The sequence below is a fragment of the Lissotriton vulgaris genome, chromosome 8, assembly GCF_964263255.1.
Source record: "Lissotriton vulgaris chromosome 8, aLisVul1.2, whole genome shotgun sequence".
NCBI lineage: Eukaryota > Metazoa > Chordata > Amphibia > Caudata > Salamandridae > Lissotriton > Lissotriton vulgaris.
In genome coordinates, this window is record NC_141696.1 from 1,218,136,172 (window position 1) to 1,218,157,178 (window position 21,007).

Below are 21,007 nucleotides of genomic sequence, written 5' to 3' on the forward strand. Positions count from 1 at the left end.
CACTACTGTAACACATTACCTAGTCTGCTGTGGCTTGGAGGCTGCCATGGTTACCATCTGCGTATAGCTCGGGCTGTACAGGGCTTTCTTAACAGCACTGTAGGCTCCCTGGAAAAGCATTGCACTGGGCCCTGCCTACGGGAAACATCCATTACAATGACCTACCTTCACAGCGCAACTGCCTTTACATTGCATGCCATTACAACACATGTCACTACAACACATGCCATTACAATGCATGCCATTACAACGCATTATAAGGAAAATAATGGAGATTATTTTAGTATTAGGGTGGGTATGGGTTTTGGGGTGCATGGGAATAGTAATTTTCACCCCTACACTATCCACCACTTAGTCATTTTTACCCCTACAGTATCCAACACTTATCCTACTGTTGCATTCACTGGAGTGGGAATAATAATTTTTAACCCTACACTACCCAACACTTACCCTACTGCTGCCCTAAAAGTATTATGCGTTGTAATGGTATGAGTTGTAATGGAATGCGCTGTAATGGTAGTTTTTAAAAATGCATTGGAAAATCATGCAATGCAATGGTAGTTGCGATGTAAAGATTGCGCTGTAAAAGCATGCGTTGCAATTGCATGCATTGTAACGTCATATATACCTGCCTACACAACCAGTCACAGGAATAAAAATGTTTCACAGAAAATTAGTGTTAAATTCTGGTCTGCATGGGGCCCCTATGCATGTGGTGATCCCGGGCAAGTGCCCAGTGTGCCTATGGGTTAAAACAGCACTGGGGCTGTAAACAGGCCCCAATGTTAGGACTGTCCCAGCAGAGAAACATCTGCAGTACCCGAGGGCTGACCACATGCTTAGCTCCATGAATAATACAGCTAGGCAAGACAAGCAAGGCCTGGGACTGGCTCGGTGGCTCCAGCTAAATATCCGGCTCTGGCCGGGCCCTTGTCCCTTGAGACAGACGAGCCATTTCAGAGCCAAGCCCTGTACAGCAGGCATTATATGGTTTCCTCTGAAACTGGGGTTTTTAAGAGAACGTGCAGCTTCTTGCTAAACAGGTGGCAAATATGCAATAAATAGTATTAGAGCATTGGAATGTTGGGAGCTCCATTGCAGACAATGGAGTGCTCCCTGCTTCTACGGGCCGGTAAAGGCCCACAGAGCAACATTCCAATGTTCTAAAAAGGCTTCTCGAAGCTCGAGGGGATTTATATCCCCTCGAGCTTTGAAAACCGTTTGTTTAATTTGTTAGAACATTTTGCCCTCTAGTGGCAGAATGTTCTGATAGCCTTATAGCCCTTCGTAGCAGGGCTATACCGGCTCTTAAAGTCCCGCTGTCTCGTTAAAGTCCCGAGCCGAATTCAGCGGGCCTTTAAGAGCCGATATAGCCCGCTACGGCGGGCTATAAGTCTATATTAAAGTTTGCTTTTCTACTTGAACCCACACTATTGTAACACTAGTTTAAAAGCAAGCACAGCTCGTAACTTAAAGAGAATATGTACAGACTGCAGCTGAAAGGCGCTGCCGAGACCTATTGGAGGTTTGGTAAGCCCTCTGTCGACGTGCAGTGACATTCAAGCAGCTCCCCAAGAGCGTGCACAACTCTTGTTCTAGGTTCATTGCAAAAATCATAAGACTGTTAAAAGGCAACTCAGTGTTTGCCTTCAGCCATCCTGAAAATAAATATCAGGGTCTATGTAATTACTTTTTGTTTTTAACACAGAACTCTTTACTACAATTTATGAAATAAAGGTTGCTACTTTTATCCAAAATGATGGCACGCATTTTATCAACGACAGATAGATGAAAGATTGAGCTAATCCACCTGGTTCCAAACTATTAGTACACTGCTGCACACGTACCTCTGTATTATGTATGATGTAAGTTATCAGGCATATATTGTAATGTAATGTAATCGTTACTTATAAAGTGACCCAACGGGTATCCTGGCGCTGAGAGAAGTGGGGCCTAACAGCAACAGATCTAAAGGAGACCCTAGTGCAATGGAGCAGAAGAAAGAAGATGTTATACTCTAGGAAAGAGCCAGGTCTTTCATTTATTTCTATACTGCAGTAGGTCTTCCATTGGTTCCCATCGTTAGAGAATAATGAATTGAAATACAGAACGTTAAACTACCCACGACAAATAAAAGAGGATGTTGTAAGTATGGTGTTAAAAACAAGCACAGCACCCTGCCAAAACAAAACCAGTTACACAGTTTAGATATACATCCCTTATGCAATGTGTACCTCGTAAAGCGTGTTATATGTGGTGACGGTCACAGTGTTGGTGTGCAGCATCAGCCTCTCCCCGAGCAGAGTGAACAGACTGTGGGTGTGCATGATTTCCACTTTTCGCCTGCAGGAAAGAAGCAGAACAGAAACATGTTGACACAACTTGGAAAAACCAAGGACACTGAATGCCCAGTGACACATAAAGAGGGACAAAACACAGGCGTAAGAATACATTCAGAATCCCTTAGTTCTAAACTGCAATTATATTTAACAGGGCTTTATTGACCTGGAACTGCACAGGCCAAGCAAGAAAAGGATTCAAAACCTCCAAATGTGGTAAATACTAAACTGTGTCTAATGCAATGTAAAGTATCAGTAATTTGAATGAGGCAGCTGAGGGCCGTGAAGAAAACAGACGGTCTGAGTCAGGGGATAAAAGCTAGATGCTGCTTCACACCAATCATGCTGATTTTTGCTGTTGTTGCAAAATCTACATCTCTCCCTATCAATAATTTTTCTATTATACACTTAAGATAGTCAAAAAACAAGAAAATGTAAATGTATACACATGTTAAACATAAAAAGAGTTATCTAACTTTTTATTAGTTTGAACTATTTAAGAATTGCATTTCTCTACATATAGTTGCCACTCTTTCACGACCCCCTCTCGTTCACAAGGCATGCAGACACCAGTAGTATGTGTGTTTTTAATTGTCCAAACAAACACAGTAACAAAGTCAAATAAAATAAATAATTCTCAATATATCCCAAGTGGAGGCATCATCCTTGGACATAGCCCCAGTGTTCTCGTCCTCTTGGAGACATATTCTAAACAAATGATCACTGGTCTTCTCACCAGAGCATTCTGCCTTTTACACCAGCATTGTGAAGGAATGACAGGCAGTGGCATACACCTCACCCACAAATCCCTTCTCATTTGCAAATAAATGTGACACCAAAAATGCCCTACTTGTAAATACAATTTCACTAGAGTGCCAGTCTCCCTCTCAAGACAGCTGACCTTTAACCTCGTCTACCACCCCAGTACAGGAAGAGCTCACCCACCAAATTACTATAAAATAATTAAATTAAAGCCTCTTACTACAATATTTCTATAGTGGGTGTCATTATACACTGGAGTAAAATCTCTCGCAGACGGTGGAAAACTGTCAAGACTTCCAGAGGGAAGTAAGCCAATGAAGCAATGCTACAAACCTGCAAATGAATGGAGACTGAAAAAAGCTGGCACCAACAATCACTTCACAACAAAACTGATGTGCGACTTTACCATGCCAGAGACAGCCACTCTTGAGTTTAAGGGCCCCATAAATATGAAAACGGGTTAGTTATCCCACATTGAAATTTCTTTCTCCCAAGATGAATTGGCGTGTCTCACAGGCTAAACCAAGATCTGCACTAGAAAACTAAAATAAACAAACTGGTCTTCTCTTACCAAACCTAGCTCCAGGCTAGCACCAACTTCCTCACTGCTTGGTAAATTCATGCAGTGGCAGGCATTAATAAATGAGAAGGCTCACCATACAACTAGAAATAGTCCACTCGGTTGTTTTTGGTAGCCCATAAAGTAGACTGAATACTAGCGATACTGGCACATTTAACCGTTCTTAAAAACTTTACACACCCTCTACCAAACGAAGAAAGGCTGAACACCATGCCGAACAAGATGAGGCAATCTACCTTAGCAAAAAAATAAATGCAACTTTGAGCCCACCAGAGGAACGCCTAAAAGTGTTTAAATGCAGTACACACTTTCATTTCCACACTCAAAGAAATGCCAAGACTTTTCTGAATTCTGTCCAAAAAATAAAGTTGAAAATTAGGCACGACATTACAGTCTCATCAGTCCCAATAACGCCCTCGCAATCACAGTGACTCGCCTAATGCGCAGTGCTCAAAACAATACAATCTATGCCCTTAGCCCCTCAAGCCTTCTTGCAGGCACCCTTACAACCTCCTTGGTCAAAATGGCCACTGAAATCCAAAGCGCAATATGGCTTAAAAATATCAACACAACAAAGAGAATCTGCAGAGTGTCTAAAAATAAGCAACATCACCCCACTGATGAATATCCTTCTACCAACCCTGATTACCTGAACATATTATGCCTCCTCGAAGGCTAAGGTAATTAAAAGCTAGAGTTCCTTTTAAAACCTACATCTCAAGCAATCCTCTTGGAAACTATCAGTCTAGTTTTCAGTCCAACTCCAGCACAGACACAGCGTTGCGTAAGATTATCAAGTATGCACTTCACATCCTGGAAAATTATTCACAGCATGAACATCATGATGGGCATCATTGACACAGTGCTAAAATACTTTACCTCCTTCTTACAGAACAATCATCCAGTGGCATTTAAACAATCCACATCTGGCCTGCACCTATGCAATGTGAGCTACACTAAAACTCCATCTTTTCTTCCACACTCTGCAATAGCAAAATCATGTCCCTGTATGACTTAACATAAGTGTCCAAATGAACCAATATTCTCCAATGCCCAGTTGCATCTTCAAACAGTAATTGAACAAGAATTTCTCCTATGCTCTTTATGCCTAAAAACAATAAAAACAATCATTTTCAATGCAATGGGTCTCACATTTGTTAAAGTTAGAGCTGTTAACGTTAAAAATGACAATGATTTTTACTTTTGTTTTTTTATTTGCAGGTATTATAGTTGCGTAGGACTATTGCCAATGGTATCAAAAATCAAAAGTAAAAAACATTGCCATTTTGTAACAACAACAGCTCTAACCTTAACAAATGTGAGACCTATTGCATTGGAAATGCAATCAAACTCGCATTTTTGGAGCTATTGTCATTAATGCATTTTTCCCTAGCCATGTTGCAGGGTGCAGTGCCATATGGGGCCAAAAGAGGTCCAATGGGATCTCTTTTGGCCACATATAGTACTGCACCCTGAAAAGTTGAAGTTATTGGAATTATAAATGACAGTACCACAAGTACACTCAAATAGCAATGCCCATATATTCAATTAGTAGTTTTGAAATGTGACTAAAGAATTATATTAATTGTGGATTAGGTTGTACTATGTGTGGAGCTGATGTAGGGAAATTTATAGAAGGTCTCATATAAACGTGAGATGTAATACACAACTGAGAGGGTTTTTAGGTATTCCAGAATGACTGGGCGCACAACCTTAGTGACCGCAAGGTACACGTAACATACAATAGTCAGTATAGGCAATGAGGCGAGCGGTAGTCCCTCACAACCGCTCTGAGATGGACCAAGGAGATCCACACAATATACAAAAAACAACAGAGCCCCTGCTTTTTTCGAAACACGGCGCCGGGAACCTCAAGAGGGAGAACAGCACTAACGAGGTGTATCCGCCTACAGTTTGGTACCTAACTTATCTTCGCAACCTGATCACTACCACTACCACTATCGCTATTTTTCTCCTCCCGGTCACCGCTCGAATTGTAAACAATCGAGAATCTTCAAATCACGCTGAAAGTGAATACTTACGTTTTGGAAATCCGAATACAGGATTCCATACTTCGCACCAACTGGGTGCTCTTACTAACGTACTTCGCCCAACACTTATGAGGCCCTGAAGATTCGCAGTCTGTTCCCTGCGATGAAACACGTGTTGGCCCATGCAAAGGAACAATAAACTGAAATACTACACCAAGAACAGAACGTTTCCTTGAACTGATATATGTCATTTTGATGTTGTTTCATTCTCGAAGCTTTACCTGATATTTTTGATATGCTCAACCAACTTCCACCTCAATCGACAATCGTACTATTGAGTATTGACTGACATTGTATAGTGCAGGGGCTCTGTTGTTTTTTTTAAACGTGAGATGTGCTCGTGTGTAAAGTGACCACTGCCAGCCTTGCTCAGGACCAAGCGTATGTCCTGCCTAAAGCCCTTTAAAAAAATAGTGCTCTGGGGATGTAATTAAAACCTGGGTAGCAACAGCACATGTTACAGGAGGGGTTCTCATGGGAGGTTACAAGAAGAGACAAGGCGGTACACTAAAGAGGTACTACTAAGTCTATTGACCAATGAACAACCACCGTTTATGAAGGACAGAGATAAGAGCCAATAAAAAAAATGGGGGGAAAGTGCCCATATCCTGAAAACAGTATGTCTCTAAGAGAAAGCGCAAGTGCTGCCTAGGCGAGACCTAGAAAGTAGATGACCGGTCACAGTCTAAAATTGAACCTACAGATAACTAACTTTCTAATGATAACCTTTAGAAGGACTCATCCACCACTATGATCTCTACCCCCAAACTCTCTTGTCAATGTGCTTGGGTGCAAAGTTCATATAGACCAATATAGATAGAAAGTATACAAAGGACCCACTAAACTCTGCCTGTTCCAAGAAACATAAAATATTACTTTGCTGAAAAAAAGGTTTGTACGTATTTTGACAGACACTTGTGAAGTCAAGACTGGAAAACTGAATCACTCAGCTCACCAGCCTCCAAAATTCTCAACTAAAGTTATTGAAAGCTGTTCATCACAGGGGCAAGATGTCTACCAGGAACTCTCCACTAGACCTATGTCAACGCATTTCTAATTTCCAACACTGGTTAGCAGTTGAAGTCTGATGCATTTTAAAAACAGTCTCTATAGCTCACAAAGCTGCTCAAATCAACAGCAAAAATCCCTTTCTTCAAAAATTGGCAATATATTTACCAGCCTGTATTAGCATGAGCTTTCAACTGCGAAACATGCTGCCTACTGATCTACACCACCCCTCATCATCTTCTGAAAAGAACTCAGAACTTTTTTCTTCACTGGTTTCCCAACCAACAAATATTAAGATTATTATTCATAGGGGCTCGCCACTGGCACTCTAGTACCGGGTACATGTGTTATTGATTCACCCGTATACATCTTCATATTTTGCTGACGTACAATACCCTTACAGCCTCCTTAGACAAAATGGCCACTAAAATCACAAACTGGCTTAAAACATCTCAAATTCAACCAAGAGAATCTGCAGAGTGTCTAAAAATAAGCCACATCACCCCACTGCTAAATATCCTAAACAAGGTTCTAAACATGGGTGATAAACACATACAAATACCTCCCCGCAAGGTTCGACTAATTTCTCTGCCTACGATCCCACATACACCTCGTAAACTGGCTTTTCTTTTGTCGCTCATGTTGTGTTACCAATTGACCTGCAGAGGCTCCCTATAACTGTATCATATGAGGTTGTATTACAAGACATTGGGGCCCATGACCTAACAAAGGACCAGGCCGGTAGCCTGCTCGTTGGTGAAGTCATAGCGCTCTTTGGTGGTATCATAGAACAACTGATATCTTAGCCTATAGAAACAGTAACACTATAACACAGTATACAAAATCTTGCTACTGGAAAAAATGCAATATCTTATATTATTACATATATTGTTTTGAAAATTTGATCCCCCTATAGTATACTAAACATTCTTAACACAATGAAAGTTCATAAAGAAAACATGGTTCAAGATTATGGGTTAACCTGGTTATACTTACTTGTGTCCTAAATGCTTGAGAAAATATCCCAGTACCTTCAGAGCTTGCACTCGGATGCTTTCACTTTTAGATGCCAGAAGCTTATAAATCACCCTAGAAAGAAAATAAATTATGCAGTAGATTTCAACTGCTTTAATGGTCATTTAATTAATATATCAATACTCACTAAAGAGTTCTACAGCTGGAGGTGGATGAATAATTTATCCATGCCGGCGTCTCATGCAATGCAAGTCTAAGCAACAGCGAGGCATGAATGCCTGCCCCTGCTGCTGGTGCAGGCCTGCTATCCATCATCAAATTCAGCCCATGGCACAGGCCCAGCAAATAAAGCAACTCAGGCCTCTAACTTACCGCAAGAGGACTTGATATTCTGGCAGGTCTCATGGCCGGGGACCGCTGCCTCCGTTTTTTATTATTTTTATGCAATTTGTAATGGCAAAGAACGCAGCCAGCTTTAAACATTTCTGCTCACAATTTTTAGATTCTTTAGTAGACGTAGAAGAATTATGTTTCTTATCATTCTGTTAACATCTATATTTGCTCTACGCCACGAAAAAACGACTATTGTATTTTCTACTTTTAGAGAGCTTTTGGATTTTATCTTTCAAAAATATATTTTCCAACGTGTCAAAATAGGAGAAAAAAATGAGAAAAAATAGAATATGTATATTGCTTAAATAACCAAAGACCCCCCCCCCAAATAAAATGTATCTTTGGCATTCAAATGTGATGGGCTGGTTCTAATTTCATGAACAAACCTCAAATGTTGTTAAACTTAACATTTTTAAATAATTGGCAAACTTTAAACATTTTTTAAAAGTCATAAATTACAAATTGCATGTTTACTTTAAAAAACTGAAAAGATTTTAGAATTTTTTAAGTGAAAAAAGGTCCCTGTACTACTCATTTAAATATTTTAGTATCTAGTAGAATTTCTGCCTTAATCCAACATCTCAATACTTACTCCAGGGGATTGTCATTATTACTAGTCTTGGCCCGCTAATCGCAAATTGATTAATTCAGAAAATATATTTATTATCCTTACTCAAATCTGTCAATCATATTTGGATATCAGAAGTTGTGCAGTATTTACTTCTCTATGGCTAAAAGACAGTTTTGGGGTCGTATAAAAGTGCCCCAGGGGCGCAACATGTATTTGCGCCCGCTTTGCACATCCCGGGGCACTTTGGTATTACAGAAGGGGCTGTAGACACTTGTGCGTCCCCTTCTGTAATACTGCTAGCACTGGCGAACATAAAGCGCCAGCGCTATCTTAGAGCGCATTCCTTCATTTGCATGGGGGCGTGCCCCATGCAAACAAGAGAATCTCTTTGCCTCTGCGCTCGTGCCGTATTAAGGATATGGGTGCAGAGGTAAAGACGCTCTCAGGAGGCGCACTGTCAGTGCAACCTCTGATGGCAGCCCTCTGGAGGGTGGAAAGGGGTACCAGTAGAACCCTTTGGCACCATCTTGCAGGTGGGTGCAGTCACTCACTGCAGCCACCTGCAAAGGGATCTCTATTCCCCCTTCAAAGTGCAGGTGGGTTGCTGCCTGCACTGTGAAAACACGGAGCAGCTTTAATGCAGCCGCCCCGTTTTTCACATGAATGTGCTGCCCTGGGGGCAGCGCCAGTTCGTGGCTGCCCTGGGGGCTGCACATTCATCTTAATGCAGCACATTTTCCTTCATTGCACCAAGCAAACCTTTATAAAGGTGACCGGGTGCAATGAAGGAAAATGCGCTGCATGTCTAATACCGCCCTTGATCCACACCTGACCTAAACTATGGCTATAAAGAGTTCTAAGCTCAGCAGTTTTAAGATAGGACTAGGAGTCCCACAATCATGATGGTGTAACAAAAACTCTTGCACCAAACTGTTAAGGAAAAGACAATGGCAGTGAATTCTCAAAGATTTCGCTATGAGTCAGGTTGGCTTACGTTTGAGGAAGTTCTGGCTTACTCTGTACTCCTGGCATCCTGGGGTAAGCCGGGAGTGCTCAAGCGTAAGTAACAGCAGAGTTGTTGTGAATCAGGCCCAACTCATATTAACCTTACCAGCAGGCTTTATGTTTGAGGTGGAGGAAACAGTTATGCATGATCAATTTAGATTTATTTTCAGGAAGATACAGATTTATCAAATGGTGTTTTCTTATGCACAGTTTAATGCTTGCAATAACGGCACATGTCGCTATCTGGCATGAGAAGCTACTGTACCGTATTCCATTCCTTTGATCGAAGGCTGGTATCATCGACGCAGGGTGCTCCGACATGAGCGCAACTAACAGTTGTAGCACATCATGAATGTTTTCATCCTGTGAAGCAGTAAAGAACAGGGTTTGCTCTTAAGGCTCTTAAGACAAAGGAGAGTCTGGTAACCACATAATGAAAAAAAACAGAAGCAGTCCAATGGAGCGCCACCATGGGAACTGTCCAATGGAGCGCCACCATGGGAACCGTCCAGTGGCGTGCCACCATGAGAACCGTCCAATGGAGCACCACCGTGGGAACCGTCCAATGGAGCTCCACCAATGGAACAGTCCAATGTCGTGCCACATTGGGAACCGTCCAATGCAATGCCACCATGGGATCACCCATCTGACATGTGCACAATCTGATGATTATATGAAAGCAGATGGCCAATGAGTCTATCATCAAAGCTGAGTACCCTACAAATAGAATAATGCATAGAATGCCCACTAAAATGCTTACATTTAAACGAGAAACAATAATGCTACAATCGTCAGCTAAAGTTACAATAATGTTTGCAAATTACTTATTTCATGAGCATATAATTATGCACCACATTTAGAGAATACAAATCTGGCATTTTGATATCCTACAACTGTGGGTTGCAGCAATAATGCACATCTTACACAATCATTGGCAAAGCCAATAGGTCTGACATTGGATGCTAGTTTTTTTATTTTGGGAATGTTTGATTAAGATGTGCTTGTTAAGATGTTTTGTCATTGTATTTTGAGAATGTTATCGTTCCGAAAGCTGCTGAGCTCTTGGCAATAAAAATCTTTTTTGGTTAAAAGCAAAGCTATTTTACAATCTCAGAAAATACACACTGGCATAGCATTCTCTAGCATTCAAGGGAACTCCTTTGAGTGCGGATTTGTTCCTCGCATTACAGGGCATCATGTTGTCATTCTCTGTGAACTTAGCCGGTGGCTGAAGTGGGTTGACCTATAAGCTCTATGCAGTAGTGGGTTTGGAGAAAAATGTGAATGACACAACAACAGACCAATTGATTTAGAGTGCTGACTGCAAACCCATATTAGTAAGTTTATCATAGGTATCTTTAAAAAAAAAATCTATTGGTCTTGGCTAATGTCAGTCCTAAAAAGAAAACTTAGTAAAGAACCAGCATTACTATGAAAACCGTAAAGTGAAGCATCCCCCACAGTATCCTAAGTAGGACCATACTCAACACTGATCTTTTGGTGCGGCTGGTCACAAGCTAGCAATTGTTTAAGCCCCTATTTTTGATTGTAGGGTCAGGGAGGATCCTCGGAGACTGGGACAGCCAGAGTTCATGGACCTACTGTAGCAGAAACCTTGTGCCAGGCCCTCTGTGAACTAAGGAGTCATCAGCAGCCACAGGGCATTCACTAGAGGGCAGCCTTGAACTGTGCAGCAAACACTCGTTCCCTACGGTCTGTGCAGCTTAAGGCACTCCTAGCTCCTATAGGAATATGTCACATGGGGCCAAGCGTACGCTTTTCGATTCGTGTGCACCAGCAGTGGCTGCTGCCCATCCAACTTGGGGCGGTGCAGGGGTAAAAAAATACTTTAAAAAATACTTTAAACACTTACCTTTTGCTGCCGGCCAGCGATCTAATGCGCCCTCGCCCTGCCAGGCCTCGCTGCTCCTGGCACTACAACCCCCAGGAGCACAGGCTCCCAGACTCCCTAAGCAATCCCAGTGCTTCTCTCATGCAATTACTCTGGGCATGAGAGAAGCACTGGGAATGGCAGAGTTTAACGCTCCAGCAGGGCCTGGGAGCCTGTGCCCTGAGCACTGTTGATCTCACAGCCTGGAGATATCAAAGTACGCATGTCGGTTTGGCCGGCCGACATGCGCACCTTCAGTGCCTAAAACCACTCCTCCTCCTGCTACTGTAGCCGAGACATGGCCCCACCTCGCCTCAGACCCACAGAAAAATAAAAGGACAATAAAATAGTTTTATAGCCATTTTATTTTTTTCTGTCTGCTGGCATTTTACCAGTGGGTCGACGCTCGGAGCCGCCCCAGGTGTGCACACCTCCTTTGTAACCGGCCCACCTGCAAATAATGATCTTTTTTGGGGTTGTGATGCTAATTTCGTTCGAGTGTCGGTTAAATTCTCCAAGCTTTTTACTTATTTAGAGTTTCATACCGTCAGAAAAGAAAGCAACAGGGCACACGCACCTCGTGCATTGTTAGCAAGTAATTTAAAATGCTTTGAAGTTCATCTTCCTTGACTCCTCGATCCTACGAATTAAAAAAAAAAGTACAAATGGTTAGCTTTTCCTGAGAGCACAAGCATCCGCCTCACATTTATATTTTTTCTACCAAATGATACACGCCTCTATGGCCAGGGGCAACCATCTTGTTTCAAAAAATAAAAACCGACCCTTGCACACCACGTTATGAACAACATATTTTTAAAAGAATGTGTTAGCGTCTGTACAAAGTGGAGACATTTACAATGAAACGCAAAAGAAGCTTTGATTTAAGTTGACTAAATCTCGGCCCAGCTCATGAGCAATTGTACCAGTCCCAGGAAAAGATGCCCTCGTGCACTCTGCCAGGAAATCCTACACCAGTGTTGAACCAGCATTTGGACTGACTTGATTGGTACAAAATGCGCTTTTTTTCTTTTTTCACTTGATTCGTGTGTCATTTTTGTGGCGGTCATTGCTTAAAAATAAACTTGCTCCCTGCAAATTTCATGTCACTGGTGCAGTTTAGGGATCTGGAAACAATCGTTTACGAAAAAAAAGGACCATAAAGTTAAATACAATATACACATGCATAGACTGACTATCAGAAAATAAGTCTAATGTGCACGAAAAGCATTTTTAAATGAAAATCTACAAAGTGTTTTGTGTATCAAGTATCGCCACAGCGGCTGTGTGGGGAATGGATTTGCCTACAGGAATTAAATGGAAGTCAGCCTTACCTGCACCAGCCTTTTTCTAGGCAGGTTAGAAACACTACTCGTCTTTCTTACACATTTCACTCTTGGGGCTTTGGCAGCTCGTAAATAGGAACAAACAAGATGGCAATCAAGCCAGATATAACTGCTTGCCGGTGGCGCCACCATTGGATTACTCGATCAATGTGCACCAGGCATGGCTTCTAACAGGTTGGTGACCATCGGGCCCTTATAACTGGTTGCCATTATATTGTGGAATTCCTTTGTAGTCATTTGGTTTGATGGACAGTGACAAGACAGAAAATCTTCACACTTCTTTTATTCGCTGGTGAGAGGGGGCTGATAACTTTTACAACAACCAGATGATGTAGGCACACGATCATCCAATCAGAAATCATTAGAAAGCGAAGAAGTGATCCGCCATGGTCTCTGCCAGTTTGTCACACCCTTCTCTTTAACGTAACAAAGCTACACTAATTAACATGATTTCAGGAAGAGGGGATTCTTGTTCCCCAAGAGGACATTATGACTTGCACTTCTCAACTTTCCTCTAGATAGAAGGGTCAGAAGATGTGACAATGCTACACCTAATATTGTTACCTCAGAACAAGACTGCAGGCATAAGAGTGAGAATTATATTCACCAAAACAGAGGTAGGGAACAGACTGTGCTGCTTTGTGAGTACGAGCAGATCAAATGCTCTTACTCACAGTCTCACTTAAGAGGAGGAAAGACAGGGCTCGGAGCGAGAACAAACTGCATACATTAGTGCAAAGGCTTGTCCTGCTTGTAAAGGCTTTGCATGAGACTTTGCAACAGAATACCAAGATGGCCAATCACAAACACCAACATGCTGTGCAACAATCACCCTTTTTGATGGTTACCTAGTCGGGCGTCTTGATGAAAGAGGCAATCAATGTAAGGGCGATGGAAAACTGGTGCTGTGCTACCTCTAGGCCAGGCTGCCCTGGTCTGTGTTATTGCACCCCCTGGACTCAGTGTGCCTGATACAGTCTGGAACAGCACACCCCTACAGAGAACACATCTGTTCTCCCCAGTGCAAACGTGAACCTGCCAGCTTCTACCTTGGTGAGAGCAAGTCTGTGATAGACTAAGGTGGGACCACGATTTTAAGAGGGGGCTGAGATCCCAAACTAGAAGTGCTGTGTGTGACTGCACCTGCTTGCAGGGGGTGCCCTTGAGTCCCTGGGTCTACGCCATCCCTAACCACCAAGTGCATATTCACCAGCATTTAATCTGAGCCGGTGGTTGAAGGTGGAGCCCACCAGCACTCTTTTCTGGGGACCCGGATTTATTTTTAATGATCAGATTTTGACTGAGAACAAGAGAGAGAAAAGCAGCAAAGAGGGACTGAAGGGGAAAGACATAAGTGATAAAGTGAGAAAACTGGGATCAAACGGGGCTTATGAGAGTGAGATATAGGGACAGTGATTGTACATTAGTGGGTGAAAGAGGCATGAGGTGAAATAAAGACTAGATACACCTGGTATTCGGCAGCCCGAACAATCAGCAGCAGCACCTTCAGGATTCTTAGAAAAATCTGGGCCCGACATTTATTTTTTTACAGATTAAAAGCATGTGTATATCACAGAAGAGACTGCACAAATGTTTGCAGCCCAATTAAGGGTGCAAAAAGCTTGCCTCAACCCCTGTTGCGGCCCCAGGGTACTCTTGTAATACTCCCTTAGAGGGTCAACACATCTAGACTGGGCAGCAGGTCATATCATTGAAAAAGATTTGGCATGACCGCATAATTATCAGTATAATTTATTAGTGCAAGCTCTTCCATGTTTTCAACATTACACCTAATCCTGGGGAATGGAAATCCACCCTGTCTTATGGTGTGTGGCACTGTAGGCTGGTTAGAGTCCTGATACGTCACCTAGCTGCAGGAACTGAGCACTTCTAACACTGCCTTCTAATTAGTGCAGAGCATGGAGGGTGTATCAATGTATAAAAACTTCTATCAGCTCAGAGAGATGGTCCTGTTTCCTGCAGTTGGAAAGTGCCAAGACTATTTCATATAGTAGCATGCCCGCACACTTCTGAGCTGCCAATGTGCACTGCTGCATATTTAAATGTATAGGTACTGATTATGTGCATTCAAATGTAAAAGAATTGGTCATATCAGCCTTACCTTCAGGATAAGTTGCTTTAGAAACAGCAGCATGAATGCCCGTAGAGAGATGATTTCTTTCTGTGACGGTCTTGGGCCATCTGAAAGTTTTAAGAAATGTTACATGTAAAGAATTTCAGTCACAACAATCACTGAGAACATTAATAGATATTCACAGCTTGTGAGCTACAAATCTACTCAAGAGGGCCCTGCGTAACTTCATATGCTGAGCTATATAGCAATGACTTAAAATGTAGCGCCTCTGCTGAAGACGGGAAATTGAATGGGAGGGTGTGTTAAATGCATTTCTAGCACCAGGAGTACTGCAAAGGGCGGGATCATAGTACAAAGAGAAACAATGTACAATTTTAGAGGCATTGCATTGATGTGATCAGTAGCATTGGCAGTTAGCGAAACACGGGGCGGTATGACTTTGTCCACATTCTTAAGGTGGGGAATCAAAAAGGCCTTATCCCAAAGTTCATTCAAGTTTTGGAAGTAAAGGAGGTTGCTTGCCCATCATGCAACGGAGAAGGTTGTAGAAGAGGCACGTTTTCAAGTCTATATTTCATTTTTTAGTTTAGAACAATAGTAACTGATTGCTATATTAAGTAGAAATTGAGATGGGACAATATTGGAGCAAAACCACATTTTACCATCTCTCTTGTTTCTAGAAATATGAATCGAGACAGACAGTTTTCCAAATACATCATATTATGTAAAGATGTCACACCAGGGGAAAACATGATTATGAAACTGAAGATAGTTGTTACAGGTTACATAGTTGACCCTGTCTGAGGTTTAACTGTGTCTTTCACACATGAAAAGTGGGGCGAAATTAGTTTCTAAAATCAGTTCTTTCCAGATTTTACTATGGTCCTAAATGCTATGCAATAGGATCCTGACTATAATCATTACAAAAAACTGCTTTCTCCAGTCTTTAAAACACGACCAGCTGCTTAAATATTGTTGATTTGCACTACTTGTTGCCCTTCGTGTGATGGTCATTGCACTTTGAGACCGTATGGTGGACTTTATAGAATACAAACTGAATACACCACCATAAACCACGCTTTAGGCACAGTCTAAGTCAAAATGTTGATGATCTAAAGAGCATGTCACCTCAGCCATTGAAATATTCATTTTGTGATCTTTCCAGATCATGGGCAGAAGGCCCATGAGCCACACAGAGTGGGTGAAGCTCCCAGCTGTACCACATGGTCTAAAGGGTTCCATCACAGACCAAAATCTGCAGAGGTTTGTGCAAATGTGCCGTCAGTATAGTTAAGTAATGTGCCTCACTTGTGTAGATATGTCAGACTAATCTCAATACATGTGCTACAGCTGGGCTGTAGATTTGCCAAGGCTTGTGCAAATCACATGTATGGACTAAAAGTCAGTTATGCCTCTTACGTGCTTAGATCACTGCCCTATTATTCCCAAAATCCATGACTACTCCAACAATACAAGGACCCATAAGCAAACTCTCTGCAAACAATGGTTTGGCCATGGAAAAAATAATTGATCCCTAGTTTTAAGACAGCTGTTAAAGCTAGAGAACAGTTCAAACTCTTTTCTAGAGTTGGGTATGTAGTGCAATTTATAGATTCCATTGAAGCCATGACATCAAGATTAGACGCTAAAGAATGTGAAACAATGAAGGATACAACAGCCATCTGTACACAAGCAGAAAGATCAAAAACTGCACTCAAAAGAGCTGAATTGGAGTTTAACATCTCAGTTGAATCCAAAAACACCTGTACACACCAGTCACAAACGTTTCCCCATGTTGTGCAAAACGTGTGACTATACAAAAATACACCACTTTTCTTAAATTGTTATTCAAAACAGTCATCCATCTGGCCTCAGGATATTGTGTGCCAGTGGCAGTGAGTCACACCCAATCACCAACTAACTCAATGGCTGATTTACGACTTCAACAACGTTTGTTTAATTAGAAAGAAGATTCAGTCCAACAACAACCACTCATCTGAGTCTCCAGCCTCTCTGCCATATGGACATCAACCCTAACCTCTCATATTCCTCAACCTACTGAGTGAGTAGACGGTAACCATGCTGATTAAAAGCAATAAGCAATCAGGATAACCACATGATATTTGCCTAGGAAAAGTTTTTAAATTAAATTCTGAGGATACTGCATCTAGCGTTTGCCCTATTACAAATGGCTGTCTGGTGACAGGAACCACATGGGTGAATTTAAAGCACCCCTGTGGAAGAAACCCTCACTGGACCCTAAGATTCACAGAAGCTTCAGACCCATTTTTATAGCATTACACCGCAAACGTATCGAAAGTATAGTCACAGTGCTATTTCTACTAGATATTCAGAATTTAGGTTTTGCTCTGGACTTCCTCTAGAGCTTGGAATCTCAATCTGGGGAGCAATTCCATTTAAGGCAGACAGAGACAGTGTTGGGGCTATGATCATTCTGGGTCTATCCTTGGCCTTCAAAACTAGGCCTCGTCTTACAATGGTGAGTTCTTACCAATTGATTGTGTAGTTTTCTTTTATAGTACATTAACTCTGTAGAGTTTTAGCATGGCGTAAATAAAGAAAGAAAACCAAGTGAAGTGTGGGACAATGAAACTTTGCTGACAGGGTTCTGCATTTACACTATTTACTTTCACAACTGGGAAGGATTCATAGCTAGATGCTTGCATCAAGGTTGGGTTTGCAAAGGTGAACTTGTCAGGTGTGCTGATTATTGGTTTAAGGGCAACACTGTCATAGTGAGAAAGTGTTTTTTTTTAACCACCACTGGAAGAACGATGAAATGTTGTCCTAACAATCGATGTAACTTCTTTTTTTTACAGATATACCTCTTTTCTGTTAAGTACAATATTTGAAACTACTGGCAAGCATTCAGTAAGATGGCTTACCCATGCAGATAACTAATTAACACACATACACACGCATTAAAAAAATATATACTACAGCATTGGTAAGGGAGGGACCAGGAGCATCAAGCAAGGAAGTGAGCAGACTGGCATCAATTTGCAGCTGATGAGCACCTAAACAAGCAACCACCAACTGCAAAAAATATATATGGGAAACAGCAATAACAACGCTAGCAATGCAGATTTTACCACGCAATATCATTACAACGCATGCGTTACAACAAATGCAATGTAACAACGCGTAGCCATTACTATGCATACCATTACATCGCATGCGCTTTCACAAGGTATGCGATGTGGCTATCCACGTCACTGTGAGGAAACTGACGTTGTTTCCCCACAACGACATAAGCAGGCAGGAATACGACGCCGGTTCGGGATGCCTGGCGGTGGGGGGCGGGAGGGGCTGAGAATGTTGCAGACATTAATGGAGGACACAGAGCCGATGCACAGGGATGACACCTTGGGCTCTGCAGAGCTCTGAGGGATGACTGGAATTTGAATGAGTCTCCGCAGCAACTGACGTCATCCTTCCCCCTCCACCACACTAACGCAGGAGAGAGGAACCAAGAGGAGAGTGAGGTACGGGGGATTGCCCTTGGGGTGGGGGGTTACTTTTGATGTAGTGTTGTAATGTTTGTGTAGTGTAGTGTTTTAGGGTAGTGTCGGGGGGTCGTGCATGGTAGTGTTTCAGTGTAGGGTCCGGATTGGGGGAAGGGGCAGGGTCCTGCTGGAGGTAGTGTTTTAGGGTTTAGGGAGTGTTGTAGTGTTTGTGTAGTGGAGTGATTTAGGGTAGTGTTGTAGTGTTTGTGTAGTGTTTTAGGGTAGTGTTGTAGTGTTTGTGTAGTGTAGTGTTTTAGGGTAGTGTTGTAGGGTTTGTGTAGAGTAGTGTTTTAGGGTTTAGGGTAGTGTAGTATTTGTGTAGTGTAGTGGTTTAGGGTAGTGTTGTAGTGTTTGAGTAGTGATGTGGTTTAGGGTAGTGTAGTAGTGTTTGTGTTGTGTAAAGTTTTAGGGTTTAGTGTAGAGTTGTAGTGTCTGTGCAGTGTAGTGTTTTAGGGTTTAGGGTAGGGGTGTAGTGTTTTAGGGTGGTGTTGTAGTGCTTGTGTAGTGTTTTAGTGTTTAAGGTAGTGTTGTAGTGTTTGTGTTGTGTAGCGTTTTAGGGTAGAGTCGGGAGGGGGGGGGGGTCGTGCAGGGTAGTGCTTCAGTGTAGGGACCGGGGTAGGATTGTGCCTACCCGGATGGTGAGGTCAAAAACTGAGAACTCAACAGGGACCTGTCTCAGCACCTACTTTTTAGAACAGCCGGTGCTGGGCACCAGCAGGACCCAGTCCACTTAAAGGACTGCCGATAGACCAATATTCCTTGAGCAGTTTTTGATGGTATTGCAAAATGTGACTAGATTATACAACAACTGAAGCTACAGGTTTAACAAAAAATATGAATTCCAAGGGATTCCACGCCATGGCATTTCTTTCTACTTATTAAAAGGTAAATCTATCACTGATCTATTATCAGGATATGGCTGACAGACATCGAAAAAAACTGACTTCAAAGAGGAGGGTAATCAGTCCGTTTCAACAAAGATAAGGGAGAATTCTGTAAAATAGGAAAGTGTTTAAATGCCAAAATTGATTTCCTATTGAAACAGTCCTACATAATACATGAATAGTATTTGCCTTCAACACTTTCCTTGAAAGCTTGTTGACAATTTATGGTTTCTTTATGATATAAAATATTTACGGCAGTCAATATTAGGAATAGGAAACTTAATACGAATTATTCCTTTTTTTGTTTTTCACTTTGAACTTTTGTTTCTAAAATACTCTCTTGAATGCGGAAATGCAAGCTGGCGCTTTCAGAATGTTGCCTGGAAGACGCATACCAGAAACCCATGAATTAGTCATCTGTACCATTAAAAAAATACCTAAATTCGCAGCAGGAATGACTAACATTATTTATTATCTTTGCAGGTGATTTTTTTCCTAAACAAAAGTTCTCAGGCCTGCAAAGCAAACTAACATTCTGAGGGTTCTTTATTCTTAATTCTCTCCCTGGCAGGGATAAATATTTCAGAGAAACGCAAAACCAACAAGATACACAGCAGGACCATCCCGCGGCTGAACGACGCAGACGTTGTTTTTACTGTCCCGTGAATATAAGCAACCCAATTCGGCTGACTCACCTCATAACTTTTTTACAAAAACCATTACCTGCTGCATGATTCCTAAATAAGACAGGTAAGGGTGAAAGGTCAACAGGGCTTACAAGTGTTTCATTTGTTATCTTGTGAGGCAGGAATATGGTGTAGTGGAAATTAGGACACCGTATTCTAGCGTTTCAAACAGAAGAAAGTGGGGTGCAGGAGTAATGCTGTTTGCAGGCTCAAGTTCTCTTTGGTCTTTGACTTCTACTCTTTTTGTAATGCGAAGATAATTTGTATAACACCATATAATGGCCTTCCCATTCAAGCATAACACTTGCTGAATCATGGACAAGATGTGGCAGGTGTGGGAGGGTGGCTGCATTGGGTAATAAAGTTTTGCTGCATTTTATCAAACTCACATGCTTCCTAGATCAGAAACAGCAGCACCCAAGATAGAATCTTTCACACAGAAGTGCTTGGTGCCAGTTCTCGGGCTGGCAAAGGCTGGTTAAGATTGGTATCAATTTAGGCTAGTCCAAATAGCAGATTCAGTGTACTTGGTGCAAAAATCTTAGGCATGATTTGTCGGTAAATTGGTAGGTGGTATAACAAGCAGGGCTGACATTATTAGACCGCCCCAAAGGCATCGCCGGCAAAATGGGCTGGTGGGAGCCCTCAAACACTGCCACACTGTGCTGTGAACATGGCACCGAAATGTTGCTTCATCTAAGGTGTTCAAGGCCAGTAGTGTACTAATACTAGCTCAAAGCGAGCTCTCTGGCTTGGAAATCAGGCTACAGTCTGTCTTCTGGACAGTTGCACATCCCAGAGCAACTCCAGCATGAGTCATTTACATAATCCATTCTGGGTCTCATGACTGTCATAGCACTTGGGTTGAAATGATGAGACCGATATCGCATATACTAT

The 21,007-nt window shown here is 42.0% G+C and overlaps 1 protein-coding gene across 7 annotated transcripts in view; it reads right to left on the reverse strand.

Annotated features, from left to right (window-relative positions):
* Window positions 1–21,007, reverse strand: part of NBEA (neurobeachin) — a 1,820,918-nt gene that overhangs the window by 1,211,038 nt on the left and 588,873 nt on the right. For all 7 annotated transcript variants that reach the window (XM_086935110.1, XM_086935108.1, XM_086935109.1 and 4 more), the window contains exons 14-18: window positions 15,041–15,120; window positions 12,153–12,215; window positions 9,950–10,047; window positions 7,737–7,829; window positions 2,235–2,343 (exon numbers count right to left, since the gene is read on the reverse strand). In XM_086935110.1, coding sequence (XP_086791236.1) covers window positions 2,235–2,343; window positions 7,737–7,829; window positions 9,950–10,047; window positions 12,153–12,215; window positions 15,041–15,120 — 443 coding nt within the window. The remainder of the gene's footprint in view (window positions 1–2,234; window positions 2,344–7,736; window positions 7,830–9,949; window positions 10,048–12,152; window positions 12,216–15,040; window positions 15,121–21,007) is intronic.